The 15295-nt window shown below is 45.5% G+C and overlaps 1 protein-coding gene across 4 annotated transcripts in view; it reads right to left on the bottom strand.

Annotated features, from left to right (window-relative positions):
• Positions 1–15295, bottom strand: part of LOC139566390 (protein TANC1-like) — a 56333-nt gene that overhangs the window by 35065 nt on the left and 5973 nt on the right. For 3 of the 4 annotated variants that reach the window (XM_071387515.1, XM_071387517.1, XM_071387516.1), the window contains 3 exons: positions 11928–12061; positions 10554–10764; positions 5899–6177 (listed from right to left, as the gene is read on the bottom strand). In XM_071387515.1, the coding sequence (XP_071243616.1) occupies positions 5899–6177; positions 10554–10764; positions 11928–12061 (624 nt within the window). Of the gene's footprint in view, positions 1–5898; positions 6178–10553; positions 10765–11927; positions 12848–15295 lie in introns of those variants that run through there. The other variant, XM_071387518.1, reaches the window with a different exon arrangement.

Here is a 15295-nt window from a genome sequence, read left to right as displayed (position 1 = left end):
AGTGGTTGTTGAGTCAAAATGTCTGTGTTCAGATGGATGTAGAAACAGTACTGTTAGGAGATTAAAAAAAGAAACTACATCAATTAATGAAAAATATGATTATACTTTTAGTTAAAGTATTCACTTTTAGGCCAATCTCGGTATAAATTGTACAAATAGAGAGGTTCGAGACCCTCTTAAGATGTCAAAGTAAAATAGAAGAATGTAGAGCAAAAGGAAATAGTAAAATGCTAATATACTGGGAAAGATGGGTTAGTCTGTCGACAACTGAGGGTTGGAATGAAGATTAGAGGGATTGGTTGACTTGACAATGCACCTAGAGTCCAGTACAAATGTTAGGAGGCTGTACAGTGCATTCGGAAAGTATTCAGACCCCTTCACTTTTCCACAATTTGTTACGTTGCTGCCTTATTTGAAATTGGATTAAATCGTTTTTTCCCTCATCAATCTACACACAATACCCCACAACGACAAAGCAAAAACAGATTTTTCAAAAAGTTAGCATTTTTATAAAAAAATACAAAACTGAAATATCACATTTACATAAGCATTCAGACCCTTTACTCAGTACTTTGTTTAAGCACCTTGGGCAGTGATTACAGCTTTGAGTCTTCTTGGGTATGATGCTATAAGCTTGGCAAACCTATATTTGGAGAGTTTCTCCTATTCTTCTCTGCAGATCCTCTCAAGCTCTGTCAGGTTGGATGGGGAGCGTCGCTGCACAACTATTTTCTGGTCTCTCCCGAGATGTTCGATTGGGTTCAAGTCCAGGCTCTAGGTGGGCCACTCAAGCACATTCAGAGACTTGTCCCGAAGCCACTCCTGTGTTATCTTGGCTTTGTTCTTAGGGTTGTTGTCCTGTTGGAAGGTGAACCTTCGCCCCAGTCTGAGCGCTCTGGAGCAGGTTTTCATCTCTCTGTACTTTGCTCCATTCATCTCTACCTCAATCCTGACTAGTCTCCCAGTCCCTGCCGCTGAAAAACGTCCCCACAGCATGATTCTGCCACCACCATGCTTCATCGTAGGGATGGTGCCAGGTTTCCTCCAGACGTGACTCTTGGCATTTAGGCCAAAGAGTTCAATCTTGGTTTCATCAAACCAGATAATCTTGTTTCTCATGTGAGAGTTCTTTAGGTGCCTTTTGGCAAACTGTCATGTGCCTTTTACTGAGAAGTGGCTTCCGTCTGGCCACTCTACCATAAAGGCCTGATTGTTGGAGTGCTGCAGAGATGGTGGTCCTTCTGGAAGGTTATGCAATCTCCACAGAGGAACTCTGGAGCTCTGTCAGAGTGACCATCTGGTTCTTGGCCACCTCCCTGACCAAGGCCCTTCTTCCTGATTGCTCAGTTTGACCGGGCGGCCAGCTCTAGCAAGAGTCTTGGTGGTTCCAAACTTCTTCCATTTAAGAATGATGGAGGACACTGTGTTCTTGTGGACCTTCAATGCTGCAAAAATGTTTTGGTACCCTTCCCCAGATCTGTGCCTTGACACATTCTGTCTCGGAGCTCTACGGACAATTCCGTCGACCTCATGGCTTGGTTTATGCTCTGACATGCACTGTCAACTGTGGGACCTTATATAGACAGGTGTGTAGCTTTGATGAGGAACATTTAATGTAACAAAATGTGGAAAAGGCAAGGGGTCTGAAAACTTTCCGAATGCACTGTATATATATTTAATTTGTATGTTTTCCACCAGGTCCTCCAACCAGGGTGGTAGGAACAAAACAAAAAAAGCGGAACAGAAATAATGTATTGGCCAGCAGCATACCACCCTGCATCTAGCAGCATACCACCCTGCATCCAGCAGCATACCACCCTGCATCCAGCAGCATACCACCCTGCATCCAGCAGCATACCACCCTGCATCCAGCAGCATACCACCCTGCATCCAGCAGCATACCACCCTGCATCCAGCAGCATACCACCCTGCATCCAGCAGCATACCACCCCGCATCCAGCAGCATTTTAAATGGGTGTCCTGACTCTCTGTGGTCACTAAAGATCCCATGGCACTTATCATAAGAGCAGTGGTGTTAACCCCGGTAGCCTGTAATGTATTTCAGCCTTAAGGGAGAGCGATTCAAGACTCTTGTCCTTGAGTAAAATGGGAAACGAATCGGTCATAGTTCTTCCCTTATGCTGCCCATGTTTTGTGACGTCAAATATTCTGGAGAAAGACACTCAAGGATAAAACACAAAGACACACACAGAGAGCCAGCTGCAGCACACACACACCCACACCCCCACCCCCACCCCCACCCCCACACACACACACACACACACACACACACACACACACACACACACACACACACACACACACACACACACACACACACACACACACGCCATGCATGCACACTCTAACACATCGTATAGTAAATCCTCTCACTCTCGGTTTCCATTTTACTTCTCCTCTGTCCCCTGTCCCCCCCCTCTTTTTCTGCCTCTCTTTCTCTGTCATGCTCATTTGCTCACTCTTCAACAACTCATTAAAATGGGTGTTTACCACCAGATCAGTACATGTTGTATGGTGATGATGATCTAAGTAAATCCTCATCCAGCCTGGGAATATCAACAGCTCACTACAGGTCAGGAACATAGTCAGGTCCAGAGACCAGCTCCAATTACACCTGTTCTGTAGCAGAATGTTGTGTTTGTAAGGACCAGTCCGTTTTAGCTCTCTCTGCTCTGCTCCACCAGACCAAGTTCTCTCTGCTCCACCAGGCTTAGTTCTCTCTGCTCTACTCTACCAGGCCTAGTTCTCTCTGCTCTGCTCCACCAGACCTAGCTCTCTCTGCTCTGCTCCACCAGACCTAGCTCTCTCTGCTCTGCTCCACCAGACCTAGCTCTCTCTGCTCTGCTCCACCAGACCTAGCTCTCTCTGCTCTACTCCACCAGACCTAGCTCTCTCTGCTCAGCTCCACCAGGCCTAGTTCTCTCTGCTCAGCTCCACCAGGCCTAGTTCTCTCTGCTCTGCTCCACCAGGCTTAGTTCTCTCTGCTCTACTCTACCAGGCCTAGTTCTCTCTGCTCTGCTCCACCAGACCTAGCTCTCTCTGCTCTGCTCCACCAGACCTAGCTCTCTCTGCTCAGCTCCACCAGGCCTAGTTCTCTCTGCTCAGCTCCACCAGGCCTAGTTCTCTCTGCTCTGCTCCACCAGGCTTAGTTCTCTCTGCTCTACTCTACCAGGCTTAGTTCTCTCTGCTCTACTCTACCAGGCCTAGTTCTCTCTGCTCTGCTCCACCAGACCTAGCTCTCTCTGCTCTGCTCCACCAGACCTAGCTCTCTCTGCTCTGCTCCACCAGGCCTAGTTCTCTCTGCTCTGAGTGAGTGAGAGGAGATCCAATAGAAGTGGCTTATGAATTCAAGTCTGGCAAAGAAGCAGCTAACTAGATGACAGTCATTTCCTATGGGAAACAATCTGATTGTAGGGCTCTGGATGTGATATAACAGAACAGTAATATCTGGATAGGGAGGTTGTAGATAGATATACACAGTAATTCTGTGTGTGTGTGTGTGTGTGTGTGTGTGTGTGTGTGTGTGTGTGTGTGTGTGTGTGTGTGTGTGTGTGTGTGTGTGTGTGTGTGTGTGTGTGTGTGTGTGTGTGTGTGTGTGTGTGCGTGTGGGTGTGGGCATATGGGTGTGGGCATGTTGTTTTAATGAATCTGCAGTAACTGTTGTATAGTAGCTTGGACCAGAGCTAGATGGGGCTTGAGGCTTCTAGGTTCAAGTTTAATCAGCCTATTTGTAGTAAAGCTGTGACTGAAGCATCTCTAAGTTATTTAGTACTGCCTTTTGTTCCGCGTGGCAAGGCAAGGAACTATAGCTGTCATGATCGAGCCGTACTACGAACTCAGTGGCCGTTCACTCGCTCTCGCTCTCTCTCCCTGTCTCTTTCCTTCTGTCGCTCTCTCTTTCCTTTCTCTTTGTCTTTCCTCTCTGTCTCTTTTATGTCTCTATCTCTCTCTCTCTCATTCATTTCAGACTGATCTCTACACCTTATACAGCACATAAATCCATAGTGCCCGGCCTAGCCTCCTGTAGTACCGTATAATCTGGCATTACATGAGACCTTTAATCTCCTCAGAGTGGAATCACAAGGGGAACGTCACGTTGCTCTGTTCTGTGACACGTACTGCACAGCTCACAGGACAGGAGCGGAAGTGGACCAGGAAATGGCCTGTATGGCGCTACACTTCACCTTACCCACTGGAACACCATGTTACAACCGCAACATCACCCCCACCGTGTCCAGTCTAGTGGTGAGTCACACCTGGATCTTAGAAAAAGTGGTTGGAGGCTGGACCAGGCTATTGTTCAGCGTTAAAACCATTGAGCTCAGAGATACACTTCACATCACCCCTCCCAACACCATCATGTCCATTATACTGCTGAGTTACCCTACATCTTGTTCAATCCAGGGCCAGGTTATTGTTAAACAATGTACACATTTTCTTTCCCACAATCTTCCACCTCAAATACATGTTGTTTGGTATGATAATCATCTCGGAGCACTATGATGAAAGCTACAGTGGCAGTTGAATGGCAAGAGCTCTCGGGGGGTGGGTCTGCCCTCTTTCAATGGCACCGCAGGAATACTGACATTCTATTCACACACAGCGCCACTTAACTCTCAAGCTGTACTGGAATCAGCAGGCATACGTGGGACTAACACTTCCTCTATGCTCGGGCCACCACAGCACAATAACAGATAGAAAGCCATGTAGAGCATGGACTTTGAAAGAAACCAAAACATGTCCTGTGTTACTCCCATCTGTCACGGAATACTAGGTGTGTGAGGGAAGAATCAGGCGCAGAGAGCAGTTAGTTCCATAGGGAGAAGTGCACTTAAATATGGCACCGAAAGCAATGCCCAAAACACAGGGCGCGAAAAATATGGACCAACCCAAAACACAGGGTACCCGGTCCGGAGCACGAACACACCCAACAACACAAACACAAGAATAATCCCGCACAAAACAAACTAGCTTTAAATAAGGAAGCCCATCAGGCAAACACTAATAGACACAGGTGCAACTAATAAGACAAAACAAACAGAAAACGGAAAAAGGGATCGGTGGTGGCTAGTAGGCCGGTGACGACGACCGCCGAGCACCGCCCGAACAGGCAGGGGAGCCAACTTCGGCGGAAGTCGTGACACCATCTCTGTTTTCCCCCCATCACAACCTGAAAGTGACGTCTATTTAAACAAATAATACCATGCATGCTCATTTCTAGCAATTAAAGAACTTCTCGAGCAGCATCCCTAACAACAGAAGAGTCTGTCAGTCATTTCAGTGGATCCACTCCCCTGAGAGACCGTTACCCCCTCCCCCCTCCCCCGCTCTCCAAATGGAGTGACATCTAACGAAGGAAAAGTTGTCTCTTGTTCTCTCAAACACAGAGGAGAAACAGACGTAGGAAAACGACGTAAACCCTCCTGGAATACTGTAGCCGGTAGCGCTCACTGTCTCCATCCTCCAGAGACGTAATGCCGTATCCGTCCTCGTCTAATGATAGAAAGTAGACAGAAAGCAGCTCTGTCTAATGGCTCTTCCACGTCACAGAAACCACGTGGTCAGAAAAAAGCTACAGCTACAGCTGTTTTAGCTACACAAATGAATGGAGGAAAGAGAACTTCCCCACAAAAAAACGATTGGTTCTAGACACCTGGTCAAGGTAGAGCTGTTTGATTGTCTTTCATGGCTTCCTTTCCTCATCTCCTTTCCCTCATCACATCTAAAAGGTAAAAGGACTGGATAGATCTCCAACGTACTGCTTTCATCTATCATGCCCTGCTAGGCCAGTAATCATAGAGGAAAGGACACAAGGAAAGGAGACTAGTTGAGACTATTGAGACACCACCAGTCAAGAGGCATGAGATGGCCACTCACCTGCCACAGAGTTAGGGCGTGGCATCACAAGGGAAGAAGTGCTGTGCGTGTGGCGTTGTGGGAGGGGCCTCTTGTCTGGGGGCGGAGTTCTGGGTTCCCCTAGGATGGTGACTTCAGACCTGGGCGGGGCCTCGCTGGGCCCTGGCAGGTCATCCTTGGCGACGGGAGGGCAGTCGCCTCTGTGCCCGCCATGCCCAGCGGCCCTCCGGCTGCCATCTTTGCTCAGATCCAGAGTGGAACCGCCGCGATCCTCATTCTCAGAAGAGCTGGTGATGGTAGCTGAGGCACAGAGGGAGTAGACAGGGGTAAACTGTTGACTAAAGGCCTTTGGGATGAGATCAAGCTAGGAATAGTTGTCATTTAGATCAGTTCATTGTGCTTTTCCAGTCTGGTACGTTATTGTCAGTGTTGAGTTAAAGAGTAAGAGTCCGATCATCAATCGCATCAACAGTGGCGAGGCATCAGTCACACATCGACATCAACACAATCAAACGAGTGTACTGTGCACCCCTTGCCCTTTTGTATTTACCTATAAATACAAGCTCTATTTAGGTAGAAAGATGTCCTATTTTAGAAAGTGCAGACCCATACGCAGCAAAGACAGCAACGTCCCAGTTTTATCAAGAGGGACCTGAAGCCTCTCGACTAAAGTGGCACAGGAAAAGAGAGAGAGAGAGAGAGAGAGTTGGGAGATAGAGAGACTTGACTGAGAACTCAAAGCAAGGTGAGACAAGTATCATCTATCTCTATTTCTTCAGCCAGTGCCGAGGCCCTTATCTTAATCAGGTTTATTGACAATGAGAGTAATGTGATACAGTTGAAGTCGGAAGTTTACATCCACTTAGGTTGGAGTCATTAAAACTCGTTTTTCAACCACTCCACACATTTCTTGTGAACAAACTATAGTTTTGGCAAGTCGGTTAGGACATCTACTTTGTGCGTGACACAAGTAATTTTCCCAACAATTGTTTACAGACAGATTATTTCACTTGTAATTCACTGTATCACAATTCCAGTGGGTCATAAGTTAACATACACTAAGTTGACTGTGCCTTTAAACAGCTTGGAAAATTCCAGAAAATTATGTTTTGGCTTATAAGCTTCTGATAGGCTAATTGACATAATTTGAGTCAATAGGAGGTGTACCTGTTGATGTATTTCAAGGCCTACCTTCAAACTCAGTGCCTCTTTGCTTGACATCATGGGAAAATCAAAAGAAATCAGCCAAGACCTCAAACAAAGAAAAAAATTGTAGACCTCCACAAGTCTGGTTCACCTTTGGGAGCAATTTCCAAACGCCTGAAGGTACCACGTTCATCTGTACAAACAATAGTACGCAAGTATAAACACCATGGGACCACGCAGTCGTCATACCGCTCAGGAAGGAGACGCGTTCTGTCTCCTAGAGTTGAACGTACTTTGGTGCGAAAATTGCAAATCAATCCCAGAACAACAGCAAAGGACCTTGTGAAGATGCTGGAGGAAACAGGTACAAAAGTATTTATATCCACAGTAAAACGAGTCCTATATCGACATAACCTGAAAGGCCGCTCAGCATGGAAGAAGCTACTGCTCCAAAACCACCATAAAAAAGCCAGACTACAGTTTGCAACTGTACATGGGGACAAAGATCATACTTTTTGGAGAAATGTCCTCTGGTCTGATGAAACAAAAATAGAACTGTTTGGCCATAATGACCATCGTTATGTTTGGAGGAAAAAGGGTGAGGCTTGCAAGCCGAAGAACACCATCCCAACCGTGAAGCACAGGGGGTGGTAGCATCATGTTGTGGGGATGCTTTTTGCTGAAGGAGGGACTGGTGCACTTCACAAAATAGATGGCTTCATGAGGCAGGAAAATTATGTGGATATATTGAAGCAACATCTCAAGACATCAGTCAGGAAGTTAAAGCTTGGTCGCAAATGGGTCTTCCAAATGAACACTGACCCCAAGCATACTTCCAAAGTTGTGGCAAAATGGCTTAAGGACAACAAAGTCAAGGTATTGGAGTGGCCATCACAAAGCCCTGACCTCAATCCTATAGAACATTTGTGGGCAGAACTGAAAAGGCGTGTGCGAGCAAGGAGGCCTACAAACCTGACACAGTTACACCAGCTCTGTCAGGAGGAATGGGTCAAAATTCACCCAACTTATTGTGGGAAGCTTGTGGAAGGCTACCCGAAACGTTTAACCCAAGTTAAACAATTTAAAGGCAATGCTACCAAATACTAATTGAGTGTATGTAAACTTCTGACCCACTGGGAATGTGATGAAAGAAATAAAAGCTGAAATAAATCATTCTCTCTACTATTATTCTGACATTTCACATTCTTAAAATAAAGTGGTGATCCTAACTGACCTAAGACAGGGAATTTTTACTCTGATTAAATGTCAGGAATTGTGAAAAACTGTTTAAATGTATTTGGCTAAGGTGTATGTAAACTTCAGAGTTCAACTGTATACTATTGAGATATATAGATGCCAAAAGAGATGTTTTTTTTTCTTCTTCCATTTATATTTATATATATACACTACTGGTCAAAAGTTTTAGAACACCTACTCATTCAAGGGTTTTTCTTTATTTGTATTATTTTATACATTGTAGAATAATAGTGAAGACATCAAAACTACGAAATAACACATATGGAATCATGTAATAACCGAAAAAGTGTTTAACAAATCAAAATATATTTTTCAAATAGGCACCCCTTGATGACAGCTTTGCACACTCTTGGCATTCTCTCAACCAGCTTCATGAGGTAGTCACCTGGAATGCATTTCAATTAACATGTGTGCCTTCTTAAAAGTTAATTTGTGGAATTTCTTTCCTTCTTAATGTGTTGTGACAAGGTAGGGGTGGTATACAGAAGATAGCCCTATTTGGTAAAAGACTAAGTCCAGCATACCACCCTGCAGCCAGCAGCATACCACCCTGCATACCACTGCTGGCTTGCTTCTGAAGCTAAGCAGGGTTGGTCCTGGTCAGTCCCTGGATGGGAGACCAGATGTTGCTGGAAGTGGTGTTGGAGGGCCAGTAGGCACACTTTCCTCTGGTCTCCCAAAATAAATATCCCAATTCCCCAGGGCAGTGATTGGGGACACTGCCCTGTGTAGGGGGATGTTAAATGGGTGTCCTGACTCTCTGAGGTCATTAAAGATCCCATGGCACTTATCGTAAGAGTAGGGGTGTTAACCCCGGTGTCCTGGCTAAATTCCCAATCTGGCCCTCAAACCATCACGGTCACCTAATAATACCCAGTTTACAATTGGCTCATTCCTCCTCTCCCCTGTAACTATTCCCCAGGTCGTTGCTGTAAATGAGAACGTGTTCTCAGTCAACTTACCTGGTAAAATAACGGATAAAAAAAATATTATGGCAAGAACAGCTCAAATAAGCAAAGAGAAATGACAGTCCATCATTCATTTAAGACATGAAGGTCAGTCAATATGGATAAGTTTACACTTGAATAGTTTCTTCAAATGCAGTTGCAAAAACCATCAAGTGGTATGATGAAACTGGCTCTCATGAGGACCGCCACAGGAAAGGAAGACCCAGAGTTACCTCTGCTGCAGAGGATAAGTTCATTAGCGTTACCAGCCTCAGAAATTGCAGTCCAAATAAATGCTTCACGGAGTTCAAGTAACAGACACATCTCAATATCAACTGTTCAGAGATGACTGCGTGAATCAGGCCTTCATGGTCGAATTGCTGCAAAGAAACCACTACTAAAGGACACCAATAAGAAGAAAAGACTTGCTTGGGCCAAGAAACACGATCAATGGACATTAGACCTGTGGAAATGTGTCCTTTGGTCTGGAGTGCAAATTGGAGATTTTGGGTTCCAACCGCGGTGTCTTTGTGAGACGTGGTGTGGGTGAACAGATGATCTCTGCATGTGTATTTCCCACTGTAAAGCATGGAGGAGGAGGTGTGATGGTGCTTTGCTGGTGACACTGTCAGTGATTTATTTAGAACTTAACCAGCATGGCTACCACAGCATTCTGCAACGATACACCATCCCATCTGGCTTGCGCGTAGTCGGACTATCATTTATTTTTCAACAGGACAATGACCCAACACACCTCCAGGCTGTGTAAGGGCTATTTTACCAAGAAGGAGAGTGATGGAGTGCTGCGTCAGATGACCTGGCCTCAACAATCCCCCGACCTCAACCAAATTGAGATGGTTTGGGATGAGTCGGACCGCAGAGTGAAGGAAAAGCAGCCAACAAGTGCTCAGCATATGTGGGAACTCCTTCAAGACCATTGGAAAAGCATTCCAGGTGAAGCTGGTTGAGAGAATGCCAAGAGTGTGCAAAGCTGTCATCAAGGCAAAGGGTGGCTATTTGAAGAATCTCAAATATAACATATATTTTGATTTGTTTAACACTTTTTTGGTTACTACATGATTCCATATGTGTTATTTCATAGTTGTGATGTCTTCACTATTATTCTACAATGTAGAAAATAGTAAAAATAAAGAAAAACCCTTGAATGAGTAGGTGCTCTAAAACGTTTAACCGGTTGTGTAGATCTCACAGTCATGTGCACATATCAATTATTTATCAGGAGGTGAGAAGAAAATACAATCCAGAGAAAATATCTGAATTTAAATTGATCCAAATATGGTGATGATGGTCTATATAAGTACTCACCTATAATTCCGCTATCCTGGCTCTCAAGCGTGGAGTTTGGGCTCCGGCAGGGACTGGGGCTGAGGAGGGTCCCACCTGGGCTGGGATTGGGGAGACGGGGCCCCCCGGTACTGCTACTACCCATGGTGGAGCAGGGGCTGTCTGAGCATGGAGACGTAGTGCTGCAGGTCAATGTGGAGCATGGGCTCACCGCCTGGCCAGAGACATTACACTGCAGACAGAGAGGGAGCGAGAGAGAGAGGTAGGCAGAGAGGGATGAGAGAGAGAGAGAGAAAGGCAGAGAGGGATGAGAGAGAGAGAGAAAGGCAGAGAGGGATGAGAGAGAGAGAAAGGTGAGAGAGAGATGAGAGAGAGAAAGGTGAGAGAGGGATGAGAGAGAGAAAGAGGGGATAGAAAGAGGGGGCAGTCAGGTAGAAAGGGAGGAGAGTTGGATAGAAAGGGTGGCAAGAGAAGAGAGATATAGAAAGAGAAAGGGCAGGGAGAAGAGAGAGAGAAAGAGGTGTTTTATTTAAAGCTCTGTCTATGGACCAGTATTATCAGAGGTATAGACCATGTTGGCACCCTTTCCAGCTGTCCCCAGGTTAATGCACGGTATATGGGTCATTGTATATAAGTGTGTGTGTGTGTGTGTGTGTGTGTCAATATCCCTCTCTCCTCCCAATGTCCCCAAACCCCAATATCTGCATCCTTCTTCATATGTCTCCAACAACACCCGAACCCTACATTTCCTAGATCCTATAGGTCTCCACTCACCCCAGCACCCAGCGTTTCTGCAACGTTAGAGAACGTTCAGCTCGGTGCTATTCCCACCTTACCACCCCATCAGTTATCTGAACCAGGACACGGTACACTGCTCACAGCCGACACAATGTCTCCATAAAACTGGCTCCATCTGGAGCTCAGGTGTAGGAAGGAGGTTAGGAAAGTGGGGCAATGCTCAAACGGTGAGAGAATGATACAGCACAGTATATAAACCTCCTGCAGGCTCAACAGCATGTGGCGAGCCAATGCAACAAGATTAAAAGCAAGATAATCAACTGACATCACCTTACGTATGTACACATTCCATAAACAAAATGACATTACAGTATATGCTTTCAAATATTAAGTCAAGAGTGCCTCTGATTTTCTTTTCAACTGGTCATTTACCTTGTAGATTCTAAATTTGCAGCTTAACCAAAACAAACTCTCAATCTTGGTTATCATACAAAACATTGCCTTTAAATCTCATTAAAGAAACCATACAAAAACTCCTCACTTCATCTGCAAAGAAAACACACGAGCCTCCTTTTCATATTTCTGACATCTGACTTTCTCAGTCACTCTCCCTCCTTCCTTCTACCCATCCTACCCACCATCTTTCATTTCACATACCTTCTTTTCCCTCCAGTCCTCCATGGGGTTGCTAGGCGAGGCTGGGGTCCCTTCTCCCAGTAAGAAGCCCAGCCTGGTCATCAGTTCCTGGGTTGAGAAGGAGGAGGAGCTGGGCTGGAGCTCCGCGTGCAGCTCTGGAGGACAGATGGAGAGAGATGACAGACGAGCGGATCACTGTGAACCGCACGACATGACCACACCAAACACACACGTTCTGTAGCTCAGCCCAGTTCAGTTCAGCTCAGTCCAGCTCAGTGCCACCTTCCTGCCTTTCCTCCTACCTGGCTACGTCGATTGGATGGAGGATTATGTATACTATGCCGATGGAGGAGAGGTTAATGTATGCATCCACAGGTCAGCAGTAGCAGCAGCAGCGCCGGTCGGCCTCATTACCAATGAAGAGGCTGTGGCTTTCTCAGTCCCTGGCTGCACGACTGAAGCAGCTCTGTGTGTGTGTGTGTCCATATGTGTGTGTGCCTGCTCAGCGCTCCCGGTTGGTTAGGAGACAGGCGTAGAATCTCAATGAGCTCAGCTCAGCCCTGGCCTCCAGCAGAGGGTAGGTGCCTTTGCACCGTCGTCTTTGGCACTGGCTGCCCCGCCCGGACAGATTGGGCGGAGATGAGCAATAGGGTGCGTCGATACATCACTGAGACGGGCGTGATGCCATGACCTTTCACCTCTAGGTCATCTACACCACTGTACAGACGCAGAGGAGGATGAGGAGAGGGTGTTCAACACGGCACCTCTATATCCTGTTTACATACAATAGTGAGTTGGAAAATATGATGATGTCTAGGAAACGGAGCTCCTATTGAGAGAGATGAGGAAGAAGTGAAGGATTGTGGGAGGGCCGAGACACAGCTTGTTGGGCGTTAGTTACTCTCAACCCTTCTGGGGTTAGGCACCTTCTCATCCATCTCTCCCCTCAATCCCTCTTGGGAAAAAAAGGTTCCAAAGGTGAACCCTTTTTGGTTTCAGTTAGAACTCTTTTGGGTTCCATGTAGAACTCTCTGTGGAAAGGGTTTTTACATGGAACCTAAAAGGGTTTACCTGGAACCAAAAAGGGTTCTACCTGGAACCAAAATGGGTTCTTCAAAGGGTTCTCTTATGGGGACAGCCGAAGAACAGTTTTAGGTTCTAGAGTGCACCTTTTTTTCTAAGAGTGTATCCCTCCATTCCATCCCTCTCCCCCTCTCTCAAGTCCTCAGGATCGCCCCATTCTTTCCTTCTCACTATCGATATCCTCTCCCCGCCTCCACATAATCCATTGTTCTCGCCAATGAACCGTAGAAATGATGCAATACACAGTAAGCAAATAAGAGGAAACCGTCACCACCACCTCACTATTGCATATATCTCCTCTCTTCTCTCCCCTAAAGTCACAACTTCCCCCATCTCTCAGACAAGGGGTGATGATGAAACGAGCTGACTGGTTAGATGAAAGGCAGGCACCAGCACCTTTCCTACACAGCAGAGATCACATGCAGAGCTGTGAATCACAGACAGTGAGAGAGACAGAAGGACAAACAGACGCTTGGTGGAACACGGGGCTAGACTGTCTGACTGGGGCTCCTGTACGTTCAGATAACCAGAGTAGAGTTCAACGCAGAGTCTGATTCAAGGGGTGTACATTACAAATGGGAAAGAAAAAGAGACCGTCAATGCCAGGGTAGTTAGGTGCCATCTTGGATAGAAATCAAAACAGGGTATCACCTGAACTAAATTAATCCTGTAATGTCACCCTCCAAGTAGTAAACCAACCAGAGGCACAGCAACTGTCACATTAGCAGCTCCCTTCTAAATGATCACTCTGATACACGTTCTCTTTCTGTGAAAAACAGGCATCTGAAGTCTTTTGGTCCACACTGGGTTGTGTAATAGACTGGGAGCTGGAGCACGCTTGGTTCTTTCTGGCAGAACGTTGTTCAATTAAATCTTAGCACACTTCAACCCACTGGGCACAGACGTCAGTTCAACGTTTTTTGACTTATATTTGGCTGAGTTGTCAACTAACGTGAATTCAATGTGAAATCAACAAAGAAAGTCACCATGACATCAGATTTAAGGTTATAAATTGTGAAAAAAAGACGAACTTCCCTTAAGTTGATGACTTTTTGGAAATCCAATCAGTTTTCCACGTTGATTCGACGTCGTCACATTACATTTTTGGGTTGAAATGACGTGGAAACCAGTGGAGGCTGCTGAGGGGAGGACGGCTAATAATAACGTCTGGAATGGAGTAAATGGAATGGTATCCAACATGTGGTTTCCATGTGGTCGATGCTATTCCAATGACTGCACTCCAGCCATTATTATGAGCCGTCCTCCTCTCAGCAGCCTCCGTTGGTGGGAACAACATTGATTCAGTGGCAAGGCACTTTGGTTAAGCAGAGATCCACCAAAACAGAGAACAAGATCTGTCTCTGCACCCTCCGTCTCAAGGAAACACACCTTCAAAGTCGGGGAGAAATTCATTCCTCATCATTCTTATCCGACAGGAGTACTCTTGGTTTTTGTGCAAAAGAGAATAATGACGTGGCCTGTCAAAGTCATTACCAAAGTCATTACCAAACCCTACACTGAATACACTCAAATGTATTATACAGCTATTCATTTCTAATCATTCATTTGTTTGAGTCTGCTAAGGTGGTTTTGAAAGGCAAACCTAATCATCTTATATGATGTTAAAATTATACCTCTGCTCCATTCAGGGTTCATTAAAATTCATAACGAGAAAAGCACATGGAAAAGCAAATATGGAAAACGTCACATTGAAAAGTATTGCAAATTACCAAAAAACAAACAAAAATTAAATAAAATGTTGTTGTTGAAGGAAATGGTTAGTAAATGTATATTTATGTATAATAATGTATAATTATCTATATTTACTTTACATTCATAACGGTTATTGGAGATACACTATGGGTCTATGTGGGCAGTGGAAAACGGTGGTTACTGTTTAAGAAAAGCTGCCCTCAAATCACACAATTGTGGCTAAAACTAAACAAGACAAACCGAGAGGGAGAGAGAGAAAAAGTGAGAGGGAGGGTGTGAGAGTGAGACACAGAGAGAGAGCAATAGAATGAGCGAGAGAGAGAGAGAGAGAGAGAGAGAGAGAGAGAAAGGGAGAGAACGAGATAGAGTGCATCCTCAATCTATCAGCCAATGTCTCCATCCATTGCCTAAGTGCCCAACTGATTTCCCACCTGAGGTCAGGAAGCTATAATCAGTGAATCTATGCCTTCGGCTCCCCATGGTACTATTACGAACAACACCTCGTAACTTAAACAACCAGACAACATTGAAAGCTTCATCAATCTAACTCTGACCTCTGCGTGACAAATCCCAGGAAGGTCTATTCAGGGGGT

This window comes from Salvelinus alpinus, chromosome 38 (genome assembly GCF_045679555.1).
Source record: "Salvelinus alpinus chromosome 38, SLU_Salpinus.1, whole genome shotgun sequence".
Taxonomy (NCBI): Eukaryota; Metazoa; Chordata; class Actinopteri; order Salmoniformes; family Salmonidae; genus Salvelinus; species Salvelinus alpinus.
The sequence above is the reverse complement of the archived record's forward strand: the minus strand, read 5'-3'. Positions and strand labels throughout refer to the sequence as shown.